At 45.2% G+C, this 22,878-nt stretch overlaps 1 protein-coding gene across 1 annotated transcript in view; it reads right to left on the reverse strand.

The window, feature by feature from the left end:
• Positions 1-22,878, reverse strand: part of NUAK1 (NUAK family kinase 1) — a 76,852-nt gene that overhangs the window by 18,770 nt on the left and 35,204 nt on the right. The window contains exons 3-4 of the mRNA XM_050750341.1: positions 5,341-5,492; positions 2,454-2,519 (exon numbers count right to left, since the gene is read on the reverse strand). Of these exons, the coding sequence (XP_050606298.1) occupies positions 2,454-2,519; positions 5,341-5,492 (218 nt within the window). The remainder of the gene's footprint in view (positions 1-2,453; positions 2,520-5,340; positions 5,493-22,878) is intronic.

The raw sequence follows: 22,878 nt of genomic DNA on the forward strand, positions 1-22,878 counted from the left end.
TTTGGGATGTATGTGTGCATGCGTACCCATGCTTTACCATGGGAAATGCCAGGATTAGAAATTCTTAAGGAAAAGTGTATGCCTAAGCCTTCATTGTTAATACTGTTTTGTGTGTGTGCTCTTTCCCTCCGTCATGCACAGGGACCCCAGGTTGAAGAACTTGGTGCAGGGGAACTGTCAGGCCCAACATCATTGCCCTTTTGCTTACACAAACGAAGCCATTCTTCTGGGCTCCTGCCTCACTGTTTCCCTGTACAACTGCTTTCAGAATTCTAATCATTCTTTTCCTCCATTAGGGAATTCTATGATTGCATAGAAAGCTATGTGTCTTATCACTTCTGGGAATACATCATGGGACCAAGGGGTCACACTGCACCATAGAACCCAATCCCTAGGCAAGAGGCTCACATTCCAGGCCTTGTAAAGACGACATTTAGTTTTGAGCGCTCAGGGGGCAGGTGGCAGGAAGAATCTGGAGAGGAAGTCAATAAGGTTGATGACACAAACCCTTAGAAAAATGTGGCCCTCAAGCCAGGACCAATTTTTCAGCCATGACCTGATCACCACTCCCCAGGACCTAGGCATCTTCAGAGCAGCTGACTTCTGGTTCAATTCCCTCTCCAGTGGCCAGCCACTTAAGCAGGCTCCCAGTATAGTAACAGTTAAGCGTGAATTGCTTTGATTGTAGTATTGTCTAAAATCTTCACGTTTGTTATTGACTCCCCAGGACTGGGTACAGGACATTGCACACAGTAACTGTTCAGAAAATATTCATCAAAAAAAAAAAAAAAGAACAAATAAACAATAATCTGCAGAGATAGGAACTGGCATCCCTACTTGACAGATGAGGAAACTAAAGCCTAAATCATCATGAAACTTACCCCAAATACTGCCATTACTAAGGGGCAGGGTTGCAATATCTAACTCCAAAGCCACTGCTTTTAACTTTGACTCATTCGGACACAAGTGCTTAGTAGTTTACAAAACTAAACACAGAATGTCTCATTCACTACTCTAAGCAGGCCTGTGGGTAGTACTGTTACCCTATTTTACAGTTGAGGAAACAGGGTTAAGTGGTTTTCCCAGTGTCAAGAAGCTAGTAAGCCACACAGCCCGGAATTTCCTAACTCTATAACCAGTGCTCCTTCTAGAATAATCCAACCACTTTGCCAGAAATAGACCCTGAGATTCCAGTTCCTATTGCCATGGAGAACTACTTCGACCAACTATTTCCTCCTTATTCTATGGACTGCATGTGACTACGGTCAACCACTCTTCAAGAGCAAGAGGTCACTGGGTCATGGCTTCCAGGGGCCTCTCAAAGGATGATGGTGACTAATGGTTGCCGCCATGATCTGTACAGAGAATCCCAACACCAAAGCGACTCCATCCTTCCAAGCAAAGAAACAAGTCTCATCACACGCTCCTCCACTGATAGCAGCGACAACAAAAAATCATTCCCATGCTTTGTCCAGGGACCAGGGATAAGCCACTAACGTCACCAGCGGCCAATTGGAGGGCTCCTGCTGGTGCCGGGAGTACTCAGGCCATTTCATAATGAAACCCATGCAGCGAGCTCCGTTTATTTTGAAACCTTATTTGCTTATTTTGTAGACATGGTCAAAAGGACATTCAGAGGGCTCCCCAGGAGGCACTTGAACCCTGTGGGCCAGGAGAGCTTTCTCCAGCTCCAGCAGCAGCCAGCAATAATACTCTCTGTGTGAGTAAACTCCAGAACTTGCTATTTCCCAACAGCAAGCACCATCCCCATTTTGGTCAGCTTCCCAAGTCCATGGCTGGTTTCAGGAGTGGGAAGGTGGAGAGGGAGAAGTAGGAGACAGGGTGGAGAGTGACAAAGAAATGGCCAGGAAAAGAGTTCCAGCTCTAAAATAATTTAGGGCCCTGCTAGAAAATCAAGCAAAGAAACTTGAATTTGGGCTCATGAATCAGACAAACATGGGGTCAAATCCCAACTCCACTCTTTACCATTGGATTACCTTGGGCAAATTACTTAGTTTTCCTGTGCCTCGGTTGCCCTATCCGTGAAATTATGTAAATAACAGTACCTACCTTGTAGAGTTGTCATAAAGATTGAATTTAAGTGATATCAGGCAAAAATATAAAATACATATGTATCTATTGGTTGCTAAAAGTATTGTTATGGTGGTGATTTTAGACTACAAGCTTCCTGAGGAGAGACAGTGTATCTCAGTCATCTCATCTTACCCAGGGAGGAAGAACAATGCCCAGCATGCAGTAGGAGATCAATAACTGCTTGTCGAATTTAATTGTTTGAACTGGACTTTGAGCTCAAGCAAAGAGACTCTTCCCCACCAGCCTGCCAGGTAGGAAGTGGCTGCCTTATTTCCAGGCTGCGGCTTGGAGCAGGTTAAGCCTCCACAAGGCTGCAAGACCCAGGCCCTGCACATCCATCAACGAGACAAGAGCTTTACCTTAATATTGCAGTTGTCATCGAGCAGTATATTTTCCAGCTTCAAGTCCCGGTGGACCACACCGTTCTGAAATGAGAAGACAAAGAGGGAATTGAATGGGAGCGGCTGGGATGAGAACAAGAGAGAAAGAGGAAGAAGGAGGGTGCGCAAAGGGAAATGTCTGACAGATTAAAGAAATGCGCCAGCCCGGTGGTCTTCGCCTCCATCCTTCAGGCTGCTCTCACTGTCTTGACGCTCCCCCGCCAGCGACCGACCAGCGACAGGAGAGCATTAGTCACTTGCTGTGTGGTTAAGGGAAAAATGACTGGAATCTGTTTTCCCCCAGAGCCTGTAAAACAGCAGGGGGATTCTTTGTCGGAATGTAATTCCACTGTGTGAAAGCAATATAATCCCAGGCAGCGGCAAACAATGTCTGTCTGGGATGGGATTCCCAGGGAAGAACAGATTTCTCTGCTGGGGACTCAAGACTTGTGGGGCTCACAGGCACTCCTCGTCTGTCTGTCTGTCTGTCTGTCTGTGTGCCTGCCTGCCTCCCCAGCTGGAAAGACATCTGGCTCAATCTATTGCGACCCATTTTGATCTGTCCTGAGGATAACATTTCCTAAGCAGCCTGGAGAGAAGGCTAAGAAAGTCCCTCTCTGCTCAGCAGGACTCAGGGCTGGGTGAAAGGTGAAGCGTGAGCGCAGACCAGTGAGACCGGGACCACTGGCCTGACCGAAGCAGGTGGCTGCCGTCCTGCCTGACCTTTCCATTCAGGCAAACTCTGGCAAGGCTGGAGGCTGAACTTCAATGACCAGCAGCCAGCCAGCTGAAATGTGAAAAGCAGTCATCAGCCAATAGGCTGTCGGTCTACACAGCAGTAACCATTAGCCTTCTTCATTCTTTTTTAAGACTATCTTTTTTATTATCTTTTTAGGGGGTGGGTGAGCATGGGAAGAGCAGTGGGCCTGAAAGAACTGGCTATTTAGGGGTGCGTGGACAAGTAGCGGGGGGCACTGAATGATTCTGAACATCATTCAGCATAAAGGACATCTGCAATCAAAGCTGCTCTTTTGAGCAAACCAACAGGCATGTTGATGGGTGGTTCTTTCTTGTTTATTTTCCTTTTCATTTGACCATTCTTAATATCTCCAAAAGCACTGCTCTGAGGGAGGAATGAAAACATGTATTTCTACTAATCTTTTTCTAATTCAAGCCTGCAAGGAGGCCTTCTGAATTCAGAAATGCACAAAGCCAAGTCTCTTAGAAGAAAGATGTCGACTATAAGGCGCCTGATTCCATTAATTTTAAATATCAGGAGCAGTTTGGTTTACATTGCTTCATTCCTGATTTTCGTAATAAGATGGAATGAGTCTAATAAAGCCTCATTCATACAGAATCCAAGTGTTCACACACTTCAAATCACAAAACTATCATCCCTATGGTGATTTACAATAATACCTGATGATGCAATACAAAATATTATACGATTCAAATCATGAGCACATTTTGAGTCAACAAAGAGAGGTCAAACAATGTTCACACGGGTTAAGGGTTTTAGATTTGAGTAACTGTCTTCTAATTACTTACAGACCCACTCTCAATTAAACACAATATTTAACAAACCAGGAGGCCCCATGTTGCGATCATTTGTATAAACAAGTTGACTCTGTTTTGGATGCCCTGTTGGACTCAAGTCACATTATCCTCAAAGTAAATGACTGTTCAGGGTGTGACAGATCTGGAGAAAGTCTGAATGAGATGAAAATCATGGTCAAAATGAGTAATAACAATAATGGCTGAGACATGGCTTGTAATTATCCGTGTTCTTCATGCCTTTTCCAGAAACCAAGAGTGGCTCTACTGTGGCTATATTATTATTGTTATTATTTTGGAGATGGGGTCTCACTTTGTCACCCAGGCTGGAGAACAGTGGCACCATCATAGCTCACTACAGCCCCAAACTGCTGTGCTCAAGGGATCCTCCTGCCTCAGCCTCCCAAACAGCTGGGACTACAGGTGTGCAACCTCATGCCTGGCTACTTTAAAAAAAGTTTTTCAAAGATGGATCTTGCTATGTTGCCCTGGCTGGTCTTGAACTCCTGGGTTCAAGCAATCCTCCCCACTCAGCCTCCCAACTAGCTTGGATTATCTTCTGAACACATCCCATCGAGGTGTGCTGTAATAAGACGTATGTGCATACAGGTAACCTATGCAAGAAAAGGGCCCAAGAGTATAGAAAGGTTTCAAGAACATTTCTCCCAGTAATTCTACTTCTGGAATCTCTCTTAAGTAAATTATTCACATGAGAGGAAAATATTCATATATAAATATATTGATCACTATTTGTAATAACCAGAAATTAGAAACAGCCTCAATGTCCAACAATCAAGAATCACAAAGAATTTTTAATAATATAGGAAAACATTTAGATCAAAGTATTAAGTAAAAAAGCATGACACAAACGATGTAAAATTGAATCCAGTGTGGTACCCTAGATTGGATGCTGGAACAGAAAAAGGTCATTGGTGTCTCCATTTTGACAAACGTATCACAGATATGTAAGATGTTAATATTAGAGTAAACTGAGTGAGGCATAGATGGGAACTCTCTGTACTACCTTTGAAACCTTCCTGTAAATCTAAAATTATTCAAAATTAAAAGTTTGCCTAAAAAAAAAAAATGTGAGAAGGAGGAGGAAGAAAACTGAAAAGAAACAAGTGAAAATGTCAAAAATGGGTTATCCCTGGATTCCAGAATCGTGGGTGATGGTAATTTTCTTGTTTCTAGTTCATAAATTCTCCATACATGTTGCCATGAACAGATATCACTTTTATAACAGGAAAAAAATCATGCAGTGCCATAAAAACCATCTATGGCCAAAGCTGCGGGCCAGTCGCAGCCATACCTTGTGACAATAGTGCACGGCGGAGACGATCTGCCGGAAGAAGTGCCGGGTCTCCCTCTCACTGAGGCGCCGCCGCTCACTGATGTAATCGTACAGCTCCCCTTTGCTTGCATATTCCATGATGATCACAATCTTATCTTTGTTCTCAAACACTGCAGAGGGAAAACAGCAATACACAAACACCCTGTTTAGCCAACAAGCTCACTTATGCTACAGAGAATGCGAGAGAGGACAACGGAGATGTCGCCAGGCAGAGGACCAATCAGTCAATTCAGCATCACGAGGCACTGGGTGTGCTGTCCCGCCAGGTGGGCAATGGTGTGTGTCACCGCCATTGTTCCTGGACACGCCTTTGTCATGCTAAGGGAAATGTGGTTCTCTTTTCTGAGGACCCCACTCTCCTTGTAAGATCATTCTCACAACCCTCTCCCGGAACGGCTCTCCTGTAGACAGAATAATGGGTAACAATAAACACTACTAATAATTTATTAACCATTGGATATAGACCAGGTACCCAGTCCTGATAGAGCTACTCTGACCCCAAAATGGGTGCTCAATCTTGTCATCTCTTTATAACTTCCCATCTCAGGCAAATAAAACCCAAAGCTTTTAATGTGGCCCACCAAGTTGTGCACGATACCATGGGCCCCTCTCAGCCCTACTACACATTCATTCCATGTATTTGTTTATTCTGTCTCCCCCAGTCAAATGTAAAAGGGGGTCATCCAGTTTCACTCACTGGTGTATCCTCAGCAGCCAGAACAGTATTTGGCACATAGTAACATAGTAGGAGCTCAGTTAATATTTATTAAATGAGTAAACTCAAACTACATAAAGGCATTTTTGAACATTAATAATAAATAACAATATAGCACTTTCTATGCACCAAATTTGTGTGTAAGGTTTTAAGTACCTCACGTGTACTGACTCGTTTAAACCCTACAACAAACGATCAGGAAAATATCTGTAATTTTACTGTTTGAAAGATGAAGACACTGAGTCCTACAGAGGTTAAGAATCTGGCACAGCCTGCAACCAAGCAGTTTGGCTTCAAAGATCAAGTGCAGAGCCATTAGATGGACGGCCTCCCAAAGAGCTGGCTGGAATCAGCAAGGCTCCGGCCCCCAGCATGGATGGGGAACTAACGCCGCAGCCTGCAGGGCTGCTGCTACTGTCGTCTCAAGCCGGCTCCCTGCCACTAGGTCCAGCCCCTTCTCACTCAACCTCCACACCACCAAGGAAACAGTCTCCCCAAATGCTTGTAAATGCTTCTTTCTCTCCAACTCTGATGCTCTCTAGCTGTGATGTTCAAAGACAGGGTTCCAGGCAGATGGCCAGGGACCCATGCATGGAGGCAGGGAGAAGGCAGGCCACAAATGACAGGCTGTCCAAAGCCACTCCATTGCCACCTGTTTCATACTTTGGACTTTCACATAAGATGTCCTTTGAGCAAGGATAAAATAAGCAATATTTGTTTTGAAATCCATCATCACTCTTAAGGGAAATAGTACAAAAACCTTTGCAGGGTACCCAAGGCCCTCCCTGAAGGTCCCCTGCCTACCTCCCTCCATCTCATCCACTTTTCTAGCATTTCCATCAGGCCCCCTATGCCCAGCACCCTAATTCATTAGCCAAGAATGTGCTCATACGTGGTTTCCACAGCACCCCTCCCACTGCACTAGTCAATACTTGCCTCATAGCACATGCAAATGGTGCTATGGTTTATTTCCTGGTTTACATATCCATGTCCTCTGCCTAGATGGACGGAGCTAAAAACTATAGTGTTGGAATGAGATACTCCTAGAGCTGTGTGATTCTAGGGATGTTGCTTGCCCTCTCTGGGCCTCAGTTTAGTCAACTATAAAACATGAATAATATTAGCAAGTATTTAGAACTGCTGGGAGGACTTCCTGATATCAGGTACGTTCAATGTTTACAAGGCCTTCCCCTTACAGCACTCAATAATGTTAGCTAGTATTGTTGCTATCAATACTAATTCATCCCCAGAGCCTAGCACCAAGGCAGACACACATTCAATGAAGAACTGAGTTAACCTGGAACCTATCCTAGGCCTGGGTTCCCTGTCCTCCCATACCTTGTTGCTGGCTGCTAGAAGCTCAGACCCCTCCAGTTCCTTTTTGGCTCCTTCAAGTCCAGCCAAACCTCCCTGATAAAATGAAGGGGAAGGAGGAGGGTAGGGAGGAGGAGGAGAGAACATCCAGATAAAATTGGCTGCTCCAGCGTCTGCTGGCCTCGGTGTACCCTGCAGCTTTGGCTCCTGCCAGGGATTTCAGCCTGTTGTGCACTTTTCATTAACAATAAACTCTGGAAACTGGAAACATCCCGACTGCCTCGGGATGCATGGCTCAGGCCCCAAAAACGAAAGAGTGATAGGCCCTGGAGAGGGCAGCGGGTTTTCTAATTTTAAAAAGAAGGGATGTAGGAAGAAGGAAAGTACTTTGACAGATAAACAAACAAGAAACCTCATACCCCAAAGAGTCTGGTGCGTCTTTAAGGGAGCCAAAGCCTCTGGCCCTTCAGTGACTATCGGGAGGTGTGGACCACTCGCCTCACACAGGCAGAAGGGCTGTTTCAACGGCTGGATTCTTCCCTCTCCAACTGACTGATTTGGTGTCAAAGAGACGTAAACACAATTCGGCACACTACAGTCCAATACACCAAATATTTTACTAAGCAGCTTCCATCAGCAAGTCCTACTGATCCTATCTCTACAATATATCCCGAGTCCAGCCGGGCACGGTGGCTCACGCCTGTAATCCCAGCACTTTGGGAGGCTGAAGCAGGTGGATCACTTGAGGCCAGAAGTTACCAGACTGGCCAACATGGTGAAACCCCATCTCTACAAAAAATATAAAAAATTAGCCAGGTGTGGTGGCAGGTGCCTGTAATCCCAGTTACTGGGGAGGCTGAGGCAGGAGAATAGCTTGAACCCAGGAGGTGGAGGTTGCAGTGAGCCGAGATCACACCACTGCACTCCAGCCTAGACAACTGAGTGAGATTTCATCTCAAAAATAAAATAAAATATATCACAGATCTGTCTACCTGTCTCACCTCCAAGGACACCCCTTACCCCCATCCTTACTGGTTGCCAGCCTTTCACACTTGCCTCCCTGCTGACTGCATTTGGAGGGGTCAAGAAATAGTTCCAAATGCATATCCCATGGGGTACTCATTCTGCAAGCTGTCTTGAAGAAGAAAAGAATTCCATGGTCAAACACAAGCCAAACGTTAATACTTGATTGTCCTCGGAGAACCTGGTTTCCTTAACTCAGTTGATTGGGCCATTTCAGTCCTCCAATTGGCATCCAGAAGAACTCATATGGAGCCAGTTCGGAAAGCACTGGATGAATGAGATGATATCCGAGGGACAAAACTGGCCCCTCGCTCTTAGGCAGGGCCAGTGAGCAAGGTGATCAGAGAACTGTCCAGGCGGCCAGGCCTGGCTCTGGGACACCATCCCCCAGTTCCTCATAGGAAGCAGCCCATGTCTGCCACTTTAAATTAACTGAGAGCAAACAAGATTCCTAGACTTCAAGCCTCAGTGTTTCATCAAGCAGGCTGGGGGTGTTACAGATGAAGCTTCTTGAAGGCTTTCTTAGTAACAGCAAAATTTGCTGTAGGCTTACCATGTGCAGGCACCACGCTAACAAGCATTCTGCATGAATTACATCATAAGGATTTGGTACTATGAGGATCCCCGTTTTACAGATAAGAACACCCAGGGACAAGGTGAATAATAATTCCCGTAACTACAAGGAGTACAAGGCACAGCCAGCACTGCGCCCAGCAGTCTGACTGCTGCCCCCAAGCTCTCAGCCACTCCATTATTACTCATCTATCTCAACCCCTCTGACCCTCGGCCTCCTCATCAGTCCAATGAGACTAGTAATTTCCTCACAGGTCTCTCGCCCTCAGCACGGTGCCTCAGCCAGTGCTCAACAAATGGAAGCTGTTCTCACAATTACTTCATCAGCCACTTAGGCAGCTCTAGCAAAACAAAACCCTAACACTTTCCTCTCCCTGCTGGCATCGCTCTTTAAAACATGTTGTGGCTGCCGCAGAATCACAGCATTTTCGAGCAGGAAAGGACCTTAGAGAGCGGGTGTTATTTTTTCAGAATAGTCTAGGATTTATAATGCATAAGAGCAAGGCCTTGGGAATTAATACTGAAGAATGAGCAGCTTCCGCACCCTTGGCCCAACGCTCCTTTGCCCATGCTTAAGGTCACTATCTACAAGGTGACAGGGATACTCTTGGCCATTCTTCTAGCAAAAAACGGCTGCTTCCCTTGGGCACTTTTACAACTGGTTATTTATAAGCCCAGAAATCTTGTCTGTGTTTATGTTATTAGTCACTAAGCAAAAGCTTATTTTCCACCAGTTGGGAAGGGTTTCCTTTCTGAAAAATGAAAGCCTGTGTCTCTTGGCCAGACAGTTTTACCCAGAAGCCTGGTGGCTCCAGAATGGTAAGGAAAACTATGGCCCTTGACATGCCAGGCCTACCAGGAAAATTAAATCCCTGAATAGAAACTTAGCTCAGCCTGAGTCAGCCCACAGCACTGGGGCCATGGCCAGGTGGTGCAGAGCCTGGATTTAGCACAGCAGAAAGCACCTACTATGCAGATGGCACTGGGGATACCGAAAGAAGACTGTTCCCAGTTTGGAGGGGAAGGAAAGGCAGGCCAGGTAGAAGGGTCAGCAAGAGGAAGGGAACAGAGCAGAAACAGAAGCACCAGCAACTGGCAGGGCCAGGGACTAGGAGGAGAGAAAGAAGAGGGCGATGAATAAAGCACAAGAACTTGAAGGCCCAGAGAAGCTGCAGGTGAGCCACACAGGCAACCAAACATCACCGAGAACAATCCAAGAGACAGGAGCAAGGCACAGGACAGCATCCAGGATCCTGGACCTACGAAATTGTTCAGGGCTCAGTTTTTTCCAGGAGACTTCCCAGACAGGGATCTCTCCTTCCCTAGAACGCTTGTAATAAGAATAGTTAACATTTATTGAACAGTTACTACATGTCATGGATTAAAACATTTATTCCTCACAACAATCTTATGAGATAGGGAGCCATATTATCCCTACTTTATAAATAGGGAACCAAGCCAGGCATGGTGGCTCACACCTGTAATCTCAGCACTTTGGGAGGCCGAGATGGGAGGATTGCTTGAGGCTGGGAGCTTGAGATCAACCTGGTCAACATAGTGAGACCTCATCTCTAAAACAAAAAATAAAATAAAATAAAATAAATAAATAGGGCACCAGCACTCACATCAAGAAACAATATTGCCAGCCCCCTGCAAGCACTCTTGCCATGTCCTCTTTCTGTCATTAATCATCTCCCCAAAGATACAGATACACCAACACCATGAATATAAGGAATATGAACCAAAATCATAGATGAGTTTTGAAGTTCTAAAAAATGGAATCATAGCCAGGAGCGGTGGCTCAAGGCTGTGATCCCAGCACTTTGGGATGCTGAGGTGGGTGGATCACGAGGTCAGGAGACCGAGACCAGCCTAGCCAACATAGTGAAACCCCATCTCTACTAAATACACAAAAAATTAGCTGGGCGTGGTGGTGGGCACCTGTAATCCCAGCTACTCGGGAGGTTGAGGGACAAGAATCGCTTGAACCCAAGAGGAGGAGGTTGCAGTGAGCCTGCCTGGTGACACAGTGAGACTCTGTCTCAAAAAAAAAAAAAAAAAAAGGAATCATGTAGTATATTTCCTTTGTCATTAATTCAATATGTTTGTGAGAATAACCTATGTTGCTCAATGTCGTCAAAGATTGTTCATTCTCATTGCTCTAGAGTACTCCATTATGTGAATGTATCGTGTGGTTTATCCATTCTGCTGTTGATAGACATTTGGGCTGTTTCCAGTTGAGGGTTGTTATGAATAGTATTGCTATGGATATCCTTGTGCATGTCTTTTGATGCATATCTGTATACATTTTTGTTGGGTAGATACCCAGTAAGATTGGATGGCAAATTTGTGCAACTCAAAAGCAAATGTTCCTGCCACGACTCTCCACCCCCTGCCTCCATCATCCAGTTCTGCTTTTCGCATTACATCCAATAAAGGTTCTCCTTCATTAAATGGAGCCAATCTCACCGATTTTTCTGAAACAGCTTTATTATCAGCCTATTTGAGGCATCAATCTGAGTATTTTCCTACGTGTCAAAGGGAATATAAAAGAGGAGAAGGCACAGTCATTACCCCTAAGGAGTTGCTTTCAAGTTGGAAACGACCAGTACTTAAAAAATAATTCAAGAGCTAACCTGTACAGTACAGACTTTAAGTACCTGGACAATCAGAAAGATCAGTGAGGTCACCCAGAAGGAACCTGAAAAGCTTTCTAGAAAAAGCAGGCATGGAACTGAACCACCCAAAAATGACTCGGGTTTTGCTTTTGAGATAGTTTCACCATTGTTTCAACATATCCTAAAATACCCGAACTCTCCTTTTTCTTCAACTGTTCCACAAGCAGGCCTTCCTTCTTCCCAGACACCAACTTAAATTATTTTTCTTGTTTGCTGTTTATTTTCCATTTCAAAGGAGAGTAGGGATTGGTTGCTATAGCAACAGCTACTTCTCCACATTAATCCTGAATTTCATCAGATGTTCGGTTTGACAGTCCCGTTCTGTCCTCTGATCATTTGGCTTTCACAACCAGGCTAATGACCCAGCTCCCAGAGATTGCCTCCTGCAGCTCTCGAGGTTAATAACACAACGTGTAGAACTTGAGAAAATGTGTATTATAAAAACAGTGCTCTGGTCTGAGGGAAACGCTGATGAGTGAGGAGATCCTGGGATTTTAAGCATCCACTGGCCACGTGGCAGCAGAATACACTGGGCTGTTTTGGAAGAAAGAGGCCTGGAAAGCAGAGAGAATGAGGACCAATTTACAGGATGTGCCAGGAAGGGTGGGCTTTTAGAAAGGGAGAATTTCTTTCTGTAACCTCCAGGGAGGAAGAGTCCTTTGTTGAGTTTTTTGGTTAGTTGGTTGGTTGGTTTTCTTGTTTGTTTGTTGAGACAGGGTCTTGCTTTGTCACACAGGCGGGAGTGCAGTGGCAAGATCTCGGCTCACTGCAACCTCCGCCTCCCAGGCTTAAGTGATCCTCCTGTCTCAGTCTCCCAAGTAGCTAAGACCACAGGCACACACCACCACTCCTGGCTAATCTTTGTAATTTTTTTATTATTTATTTATTTATTATTACTATCTTTTTTTTTTTTTTTTTTTGCTGGAGACTCGGTTTTGCCATGTTGCCCAGGCTGCTCTCAAACATCTGAACTCAAGCCATTGGCCCACCTCGGCCTCCCAAAATGCTGGGATTACAGGTGTGAGTCTCTGCACCCAGCCCATCTGTTGATTTTAATAAAAAAGGCCTAGGGCCTAGGAGTGGCCCCATGAGAATTCTCTTCACACCTTTGCCTTCTATCAGCTCCGTCTCCTAGGTGGCATCCAGGGTGCTGCCATTTCTTCCACGGCACTGCCTCCCTAGGCAGCAGCGTTTTTGTCATTTTCCCAAAATCTCAGACCAAAGTACCTTTCCAGTCCTCATGGGTGCTCTTTTATTAAAGGTCAGGACAATCCTCACAGAAAGTAGCTTATTTTTCACTTCAAAAATGAAGTGATCTTTTCTTTGAAAGGACTGTCTGCAAACCAACTGAGTCACTTAGTCAATACAAGATTCGTTCTTCAAAACTTTCCACCCTAGAAGTCAATTTCAAACACCTCGTGGGCTCACGGCTTCACTAAATGGTCCTCTGATCTCTTGAATCTGAAAGCCCAGAGCAGTGAGGATGAGAAATGTAAACTGGCATCTCCCTGTCAATAAATTGGTCTGAGTTGATTCAGTGCAGTTCCTGGTTTGCATAACAAAAGGCTTTTTTGTTCACTCACTGTCTTTTCTTGAACCAAAACTCTTTCTAGATGTTGGCTGGCATGCCCGAAGAGAACCACAGCCAACGAGGCCACCCACGGCCAGACGTGGACTCCACGGAAGGCAGAAGAAATGGTAAGAAAGTATAGAAGCCACCTGCAGAAGAGGGAATGCAGAAGCCTTGCCAAGACCCATCCATGCTTGCTAGGATTAATAGTGCCAATGGGGCCCAATATCCAATGCTAGGAAGGCAGGGGACGTGGTCAGGATAGAGAGAGAAGTTGTGTGGGAGAGGGGACTTGACAACACCATGCTGGACAAGCCACTGGACTCCACCCTCCTTCCACAACCATCCCTGGGGAGCATTTCTAGAAACCAAGAAAGACCCTAAGGTGGAAATGGGCTCTATCAGCCATCACCACAGGCTCATGATACACACTCAATATCACACACGCACTCCAGAGCCTCCCTGATCATTCCCTCTATTGCTCTGTCTCAGCCTTTGTGTCATACACAACACACACACACCACTCTCTCTCTCTCTCTCTCTCTCTCTCAAAAAAAACACAACTCACTCACACAATCCTGAATGTAGAAAGCCCCGGCAATTGATCAGAACCTCTCACAACTACCCCCAGAAAGAAGCAAGGGTTCTTGTACTTGATGCCGTGAACTTCTGAAAAAGCATGCTCCCCAGTTCTGGCAGTGATGGGGATAGAAATACCTTTGTGAAGAGAGCCTTAGTCTTCCACCCCTGGAAACCTTGGCAGAGGGCTTTGATACAGGGGTTCATCTCACCCTCACCACCTCACCAAAGTGGAAAGGCCAGGCCCGTGGTCATCACACCTCTGGCTCCAGCCACTTCCCAGTTGGGTGACCTTGGCAAGTTACTTAGCCTTTCTGTACCGCAGGCTCTTCCTCTGCTAAAACGAAGCCTCTACCTTATGCCTCATAGTAAGTATTATCACACCACACGGCAGCAAGTGTAAGCAGAAGTGTTAGCTGTTCCGATTCAGCAGCAAATGGGAACTAAGGAAGACATCAAATCCAGAATTATGGGTATGCAGTGGCAGAGTCCACACCCAAGGCTGCATTCGTGCCCTTGAGGTATGTGTGTGATGGGCTGGAGGTGGAGGAATGGCAGAAATAGTGAATGAACACTTAAAGACATCGGAGGATTCGAGTGCCCCCCAGTAAAAGCTGAGGTGAAGGCAAACCTAGCTCTCTTCCATTCTTTGGTGCCTAGGGCCATTCCAAGCATGGGTGTCAATCTCTGAGCCATACCTACTAGAGGCACCTGCTGTCAGAAGTCATGGCGGGGAGCACAAATTCCCCAAATCAAAAAAAATCCCAGACTCTGTAGGTTAAAAGTTACAGTTCATCTAATCTGACCCCCCTTTCAATATCCAAATCCCCGCTGTTGTACATGGCCATTGTGGAGGCCCCTCTTCTGTGCTCTGTGAGCCTTCCCAAATGCATGCTGGTGACTGTCTGTGCAAATTAAGAAAGCTATCCCAGTTCATTCCGAAAGACTCCATAGTAAAGGGCAATAGAGTTGGTTTTTTTTTTTTTTTCTTTAAACATTAGTGTCAAGTATAAGTGGCATTATTTAAGGCACTGGAAAATACTGAATTCCAGGAAACCCAGGAGGGCGAGGCAGGACAGCCTGGGAGTAGCGTTAGTTTGTAGCTGTTTTGTTTCTGATCTCCAGCCTCTAGAAAAATGACTTGGGTGTAATCAAAAGAAAACAATGAAAGTAATAACTTGAAGGTCAAATAGCTAACTTAATAGGAAACTCATTAGAAACATGGCTGGACAGGCTCACAGCTGAAGCGCTCGTTCACATGATTACACGTGAAGAGAACGCTCCGGGGCTGTGTTACGAACAGGGGCGAGTCCTCAGTTCGGATCCAGTCTGCAGGGACTTCATGTGGAACTTGTGAATCTGGCAGCAGAGGGAGTGTGTTAAAATGCTCAATGATTTGCCATGGGTTCAAAAGAGTAAACACAAGCATAATACACTACTTTGCCAAGTTCAACAAACCGTTTCATGGGGCTCTGAGTCTCTGATGAGGGCAGCAACCCAACAGCTAAGTACACCCAAGCCCGAACGTATCACTCACTGCTCACTGGTGACTGCCGCCAGACACACGTTCTTCCCTGGAATTCACTGATGATAAGTGATCAGACCAAGACACGTTTCCAGAGCAGGGCTCATTTTCTCTTTGTTGTAGGAGTAAGCCTGTATTTCTCAGCCTGGTCAATTACACTGGAATATTTGCAGGTGAGACCCAGGCATCAGCATTTTTTACAAACTCCTCATGAGATTTTAATATGCCTCCATCGTTCAGAATCACTGACAGGCAAGCTGGCCTCAATCTTCTTCTCTTCTCCAACCTCCCAACAGAAGTTTCTACCCCAGCCAGAAAGGACATCTCACTGATCCCTAGATATGACATCAGGAATAATCAATTCCATTTCTTGAGCATGGTCCTGGCACGGTGCTTAGCAATTTTATTCACTAGCTCATTTAATCCTACATTATCTATAGAGTAGCTAGCTACTGGTCCCATTTTATAGACAGGGAAACAGCCTCAGAAAGCTTAGTCACTAGCCCAAGGTCACACAGCAGTAACTGGCAGTGCCATTGGCTCATTCGAATCCCAGCCTACGTGGATGACAAATTTACACTCTTGCCCTACTATTAGGTTGGTGCAGAAGTGATTGCGGTTTTCACCATTACTTTAATGAATGGTACCCGAAACAAAAGTGTTAATAGAACAGTACCTGGAACAAAAGTGCTCAATACATTTTTGTAAAACACATGAATGATTCAAAGACTAAATAAGCAAAGGAATGAATGAGAACAGTGGGTAATGTTAAGCATCATTGATCTTGTTAGATCAATTCAGCCACTCTCTGCCTTCAAAACAAACTAAATCAGGACCTGCCTGCAAATCTTCCTGGCTGAGAACCCTGGAGTAGCACAGTTGTGTCTGAGAAGAGAAACATAAACTGCTTGTAAGTATTTCCAAATAACTGATGCTAGAAATACAGCCCTGCTTTTGTTTCTAAGGAAACAAGAATCAATTATTTGGAAGGTTTTGCTTCTAACCTTCTATGGAGGGGTTTTTCTAGCACAGTGGGGTTGTCAAATTTGGGTGTACATCAGAGCCACCTGGAGGGCTAATGATTACTCTGGGTGCTGGAACCCACCCTCAGCATTTCCAGTTCAGCAGGTCTGGGGCACACTCCAGCTGGTCCGAGACTGCCCTTTGAGAACTGCTGCTTAAATGCATTATTAAGCAGTTTACCAGGGTCCTGCCATTCTCAAGAGGTGATTTTCCAGGGGCACAGGATGGAGCAGCAACACTTTCTGATTCCAGGACCTGTGCTGGGGTCTGCGGAAACATCTTACACAAGCTCCACTGCCCCTGGCCACAAGCTGGAGGTCAGAGTGGGGGGTGGGGGCAATGCCGTGTACAATAAGGAATACAGGCTTTTCCACAGCCCCTGTCTCTTGATTTCTCTTCTGCTTCTCTGGATTTTTAGAGCAGTGATTTTCGCCAAGAGTGATATCTCCCCCTAGAAAGACCTATCCAAACCTCAGGGAGCACAGGTAGCTTGCAAAAGCATATTGTAGTGCAATTTCTCTAGTAAGATGAGAGGAGCTTTTAACTGATAGTGCACTCATCCAAAGTGTCTTCATGGTGGGAATTCAGAGAATATTTGAGAATACAGACTTGTTATAACTTATCTTCTCATGGGCAGGATGCTTAAGGCTCACAGGGTGGGGGCATGAGATTCAAATGCTTATCAAAGGACGTGTTTGTCTATTTCGTTTCTTTTCAAGTTGGAGAAACACTTCCAACGGATAAGAGATCACAGTTAACAAATGCCAAAGAGGCTTCCAACTTTGTCCCAGAAACCCAGGATCACCCTTACCTAAAATAGGAGAAGTGATGAAAGGGTTGGCCAGTTCCAGCGTATCACAATGCAAAGAACCCATAAAGAGATGCAATCTTGCATGGCCAAGAGGAGAGATTTCCAGAAACCAAAACCAAGGGTGTCAAAGGGAAGTCACAGGCCAAATCTCCCCCACCCCTCCACCCACCTTTTCAATTTTATATACCGGACTGTTACCAGATGGGATGCTAAAGATGTTTGTTCTCAGTGGTTTTGCAGATCGGGTCTCCTAGGCTTTCAAAGGGGAAGTGGGGGTGAGACAGCATGCCTTTGATGTTTGAACTTCGGTCCTGAAATCAGAACCTCAGGCAAAAGCTGTTTTTATCTCTTCCATCCTAGGCAACCCAGTTGAAAGCTCCAGTGGGTACTTCCTTTTCAGCTGTTTTTTCCATATTGTCAATTACCTCCCTGCTGAGAGAATGGAATTCCTTTGACTGGAAACAGGGGTCCCTCTTTGAGATGGTGCCAGAGATTTCTTTCTTTTCTCTTGATTAGGCTCCCCTCGGTATCACACACTGAAAAGCGTAGGTCTATCCTCTTTTATTTACTTAGCATTAGAAGGCAGTTATGTTTGTATTTACACAGAGTTGACAAATTTGAGGGTTAATCACCTTCACCCACGGGTCAATAGGAGAGTTAACCCCAGGGTTTGGTTCAAGAAAGATACATTTGAAAGGAATTATTTTTGAGATTTGGTGAGCAGCAGAGTTGCTTCAGTGAAGTCACAGATTTCACAGGCCTGTGGGTATTGTGATTATATAAAAATCAAATTTTCATGGTGTTCTGCAGTTTAGAAAACACTTGACCTATGAGTTTAACATAATTGAACCCCAACCTTCTTCCTCAGATGCCGGCAGAAGTATTTTCTAAAATGCCTACAAAGCTAGGATTTAATGCTGTCAGATATGTAAGACTGCAACCTCTATGAAGACTGGGAATTCTCCATATCACAGGGTCTAGAATAATACTTCCTTCCAATTAGCGGTCTCTGCAGACCACCAAATGACCTGGTTAGTATCGGGAGCACCGAGTTCTGAGTGTCGCTGCCTGGGTTCAACTCTCGGATCCACCACTTATTAGTTGGTAACCTTAGAAAATGGACTTTGCCCCTAAAGCTGAATTTTCCTTACCAAAAAATAGGGATCTTAACATTTCATATTTCCCAGATACAAGGGTTAAACGAGATAGTACATGCACACCTCCTAGCCCAAGGTAAACACTCAATAACTCCTTGCTATTACTAGTACTATTTTATTTTATTTGTTTTTGTGAGATAGGGTCTCACTCTGTCACCCAGGCTGGAATGCAGTGGCACAAACTTGGCTCTTCACTGAAACCTCTGCCTCCCAGGTTCAAGCGATTCTCCCACCTTAACCTCCTGAGTAGCTGGGACTACAGGCATGTGCCGCCACATCCAGCTAATTTTTTGTATTTTTGGTAGAGACGGGGTTTTACCATGTTGCCCAGGCTGGTCTCAAACTCTTGAGCTCAAGTGAGGCCAGAGGATCCACCAAAAATACCTCACTTGAGCTCAAGAGTTCGAGACCAGCCTGGGCAACATGATGAAACCCCATCTCTAGCAACATGACCTCCCAGAGTGCTGGGATTACCGGCGTGAGCCACCACGCCCGGCCTTAGTATTATTTTAAAATGTAAATCAAAAAACACTACTTCCTCCTTTCTAGCAGTTTCCCATCATTCCTTATAAAGAATCCACACTCCTTCCTCTGGCCAGTGTGGTCCAGATCTAGCCTTCTCCACCTCCTTCTCCTGTTACCCTCCTCCTCACCCCTGCAAACCTCCCAGATCCTTTGTCCCTTCTACCCATACCAGTGCCTTCTCTCCTCTGAGCATTTGCGCATGCTGTTCCCTTTGTATGGAATTCCCAGGACTCTGAAGGGCTTAGTCTCTGCTTCATTCAGGTCTTCACTCAATAACCACTTACTCAAAAGTCTTTCAGCTCAAGACTCAGTTCGAAAGGGACCGCCTAGTCTGTTCACTTTGTTGACTCTCCATCTCCTCTCCTTGAATGGCAGCTCCAAGAAGGACAGGAGCTTGTTTTGTTGGCCCCTGTATTCCTAGTGCCTAGAATAGGGCCTGGCACATAGTAAGCACTTTATTAGCATTTTTATTAATGAATAAGTCACGTTTTCTCTAGAACTGGTATTTCAATATCACCGGTGAGTACAGCTCAAGATGATGGCTCCCTTTCATTAAAACCCACACTTTCTAAACATACAGGGTTAGGCACATCATTGCGTTGTCATGTTGCTATTGTTGTTTTGTAGATGTTGTTGTTGCTGCTGTCACTATGTGTGTGCACATTTGGCTCTTTATTTTAATCATAAAGATCTTTGCTAAAGAAGACATTGGCAAGTTCTTTTACAGCTTCTACTCCTTTGGCTGGTATCCGAATAGCCACTTGGTGCCTTAGCATCCATTTCTTTCTAAGCAAATTAATGCATTTCTGCACCAAGCTAAGGCTCTTGATTGGCCTGTCAACCAATCGGCTTTCGGAGAGAAGGTTCCCCTCTCATTCTGTGAGTAGCAGGGAGACCAGCAGATGGGCTCACAGACTCGGGTCCCACCACCACTGTTGCCACCCTTCTTGCCCCTACCACACCTCCAGGTTGCAGCAGGGGCAGGCAGGGGCAGAATGGAAAAGGCCAGGCTGAGGTGGCCTGCAGAGCCAGCAAAAGAAGACACAGGATCAGAAATACAGGGATGAGACAAGGCAGAGCAAGAAAACAAAGGGGACCAGGAGACCCATCACGTAGCCGTGACACCCAGCATGAAGAGCTGAATTGCATCCCCGCAAAAACTCAGGCATTGAGTACACCGAATACTTCAGAATGTGACCCTATTTGGACACAGAGTCTTTACGGAGATAAGTTAAAATGAGGTCCTTAGCACAGGCCCAAATCCAATATGACTGGTGTTCTCATGAGAAGAGGAAATTTGGACACAGACACATGTGGTGGTAAGAGGTATGAAGACATAGTTAGAAGTCGGCCATCTATAAGTCAAGGAGGGAGGCCTGGAACAGATCCTTCCCTCACCACCCTCAGAAAGAATTAACTTTGATCTCAGACTTCCAGCCTCCAGAATTGTGAGAAAATACATTTTTGTTGCTTAAGTCACCAGTCTATGGTATTTTCTTATAACAGCCCTAACAAACTAACACACCCAGCAAGTCATTAAACCTTCTAGAGCCTCAGTTTCCACAACTGCAAAATGGGAATCCCTGGCCTGCCCACCTCACAGGTTTGCTGTGGGGATAAAATGAGACCAGATGTGGGAGATGTTTGTAAACTATGAAGAGTTCTACAGATGACAGGATGTCTAACTTCACTTTCAGAGCTGGATCTTTGGGTCCTATTGGGCAAGAAAGCAGATAAAGGCATGGGATCCTGGGACTGTGGTTCCCAGTGAGAGGTGCAGGAGCTGGAATACAGCCTTGGCAATCTCCTGCTCCCAACCCCCAGGGAAGGGAGGGGAGCTGCCCTCCTCCACAGTTATTTAGTGGATGTGGGAGAAACAGAACTTGCGTGGGAGAAGGGAAAGGGAACAGAACAGAAACTGGAGAGCTCTAAGAAATTAAAAGAAAGAAAAAGGACACATGTAAGACCCCGGGAGTTTTCTGGATAAAAACAACACCTTTTATTTGCATGATACCCTGCAGGTCACAAAACACTTGGAGGCACTGGGTTCTCGTTAACCTACTTGAGGTCAGGAATGCCTTTGAGAGTCTGATGAAAGCTACATACCCTCTCTCAGAAAAAAGTAACTCATGCACACAACACATAAAACATTATAGAGCAGCACTGTCCAGCAGAACTTTCTATGAGGATGAAAATGTTCTGTAGCTATGCTGTCCCATACGGTCGCCACTAGCCTCCTGTGGCTACTGAGCACATGAAACATGGCTAGTGTGACTGGGGAAATGAATTTTAAATTATTTTGTTTTAATTATTTTCCATTTAAATATCCACCTGTGGCTAGTGGCTTTTGTGTTGGACAACATAGTTACATACTATTCCAAGGGATTCACAGATCCCTGCAGCTCATCCATGAAATACCCTTGTCAATGGACCCCATGTTATGAACTATTTGTGATGATTACAGTGTTCTCATAATAATTATCTCTTTTTTTGAGCTTACCGGATACATGTATCATGCCATTTAATCCTGTTGAAAACCCCATGACAGAGCTAGAATGGTCATCCCCATTTTATAGATGTGATTACTGAGGCACTGAGAAGCCTACCATCTTACCCCAAGTGTTGTACCTAGATCACAGTGGAGGACTGGGGACTGAAACTGAAGACCTCCTGATGTGAGACCTCAAGTCTTCCCCAACTCTCTAAAACCTGTCCTAAGGGTTTCACCAACTGAAGCCCCGGTTCCCTCCTGAGGCCTTGATAGAAATTATTTCTAGTAACCTAAAGAACTTCCATTCGCACTGCTATGCATCTTTAAAGTGACAAGCAAGAGCTTTGGGGGCTTCTCTTCTCCTTAAAGCCTCCAGCCCGGGCTCTACTGAGGCCAACTTCACGTTGGTAACTGAGTATTCTTCCATTAAGGTTTGTCTCTGATCTTCTCTTTGGCAGAGGGATGGTTTCCTGTTCTCCATTAGTCCTGTCTGATTCCCAAGGCCATAGAGGGCATGGTGCTGGTAAAGAAGTCGGGTTTCTCCATGTGGGATGCCAGCGACCACACACTGCCTCTCAAATAAAGAACCCGGAACCTTCATGCTGGGAATGCACTCTCTTTGCCTTCTACTCTGGGCCAAGAAATCCCAAATCACAATAGTGTTCACAGGCCACAGGACCATATGGGTCCACACCATACAGGTCAATCCTTCACCATGGCCTATGGAGCTTAACAAAACTCACTTCCACGTTGTGTCTGTGTCTCTACTCACTTCTAACTTCTAAAACTTCCCCTCATTCACCAGGCATATTCAGATTTTATCTTATCAGCCTGGAATTCTATTTTCCCCAATTCTTCCCCCATCAAAAAATTCCTTCAAGGCCCAGCCCAAATGCCATACACCTCCATGAAAACTTCCAGCCCCCAAGCTTCCAGAACATGGTACCAAAATATACTGCTTACATGTCTACTGATATGCTTTGGCTGTCTCCCCACCCAAATCTCATCTTGAATTGCAGTTTCCATAATCCCTACGTGTTGTGGGAGAGACCCGGAGGGAGGTAATTTAATCATGGGGGCAGTTACCCTCATGCTGTTCTCGTGATAGTGAGTAAGTTCTCACAAGATCTGATGATTCTATAAGGGGCTTTTCCCCCTTTTGCTTGGCACTTATCCTTCCTCCGTCCATGTGAAGAAGGACATGTTTGCTTCCCCTTCCACCATGATTGTAAGTTTCCTGAGGCCTCCCCAGCCTTGCAGAACTGTTGAGTCAATTAAATCTCTTTCCTTTATAAATTACCCACTCTTGGACAGTTCTTTACAGCAGCATGAGAACAAACTACATCTACATAGCACTTTTTCCACACTGTCTTGTATTGCTTTTTTTTTTTTTTTTTTTTTTGACAGAGTCTCACTTGGTCACCCAGGCTGGAATGCAATGGCACAATCTCAGCTCACTGCAACCTCTGCCTCCCGGGTTCAAGTTATTCTCCTGTCTCAGCCTTCCAAATA

The sequence above is a fragment of the Macaca thibetana genome, chromosome 11, assembly GCF_024542745.1.
Source record: "Macaca thibetana thibetana isolate TM-01 chromosome 11, ASM2454274v1, whole genome shotgun sequence".
Lineage (NCBI taxonomy): Eukaryota > Metazoa > Chordata > Mammalia > Primates > Cercopithecidae > Macaca > Macaca thibetana.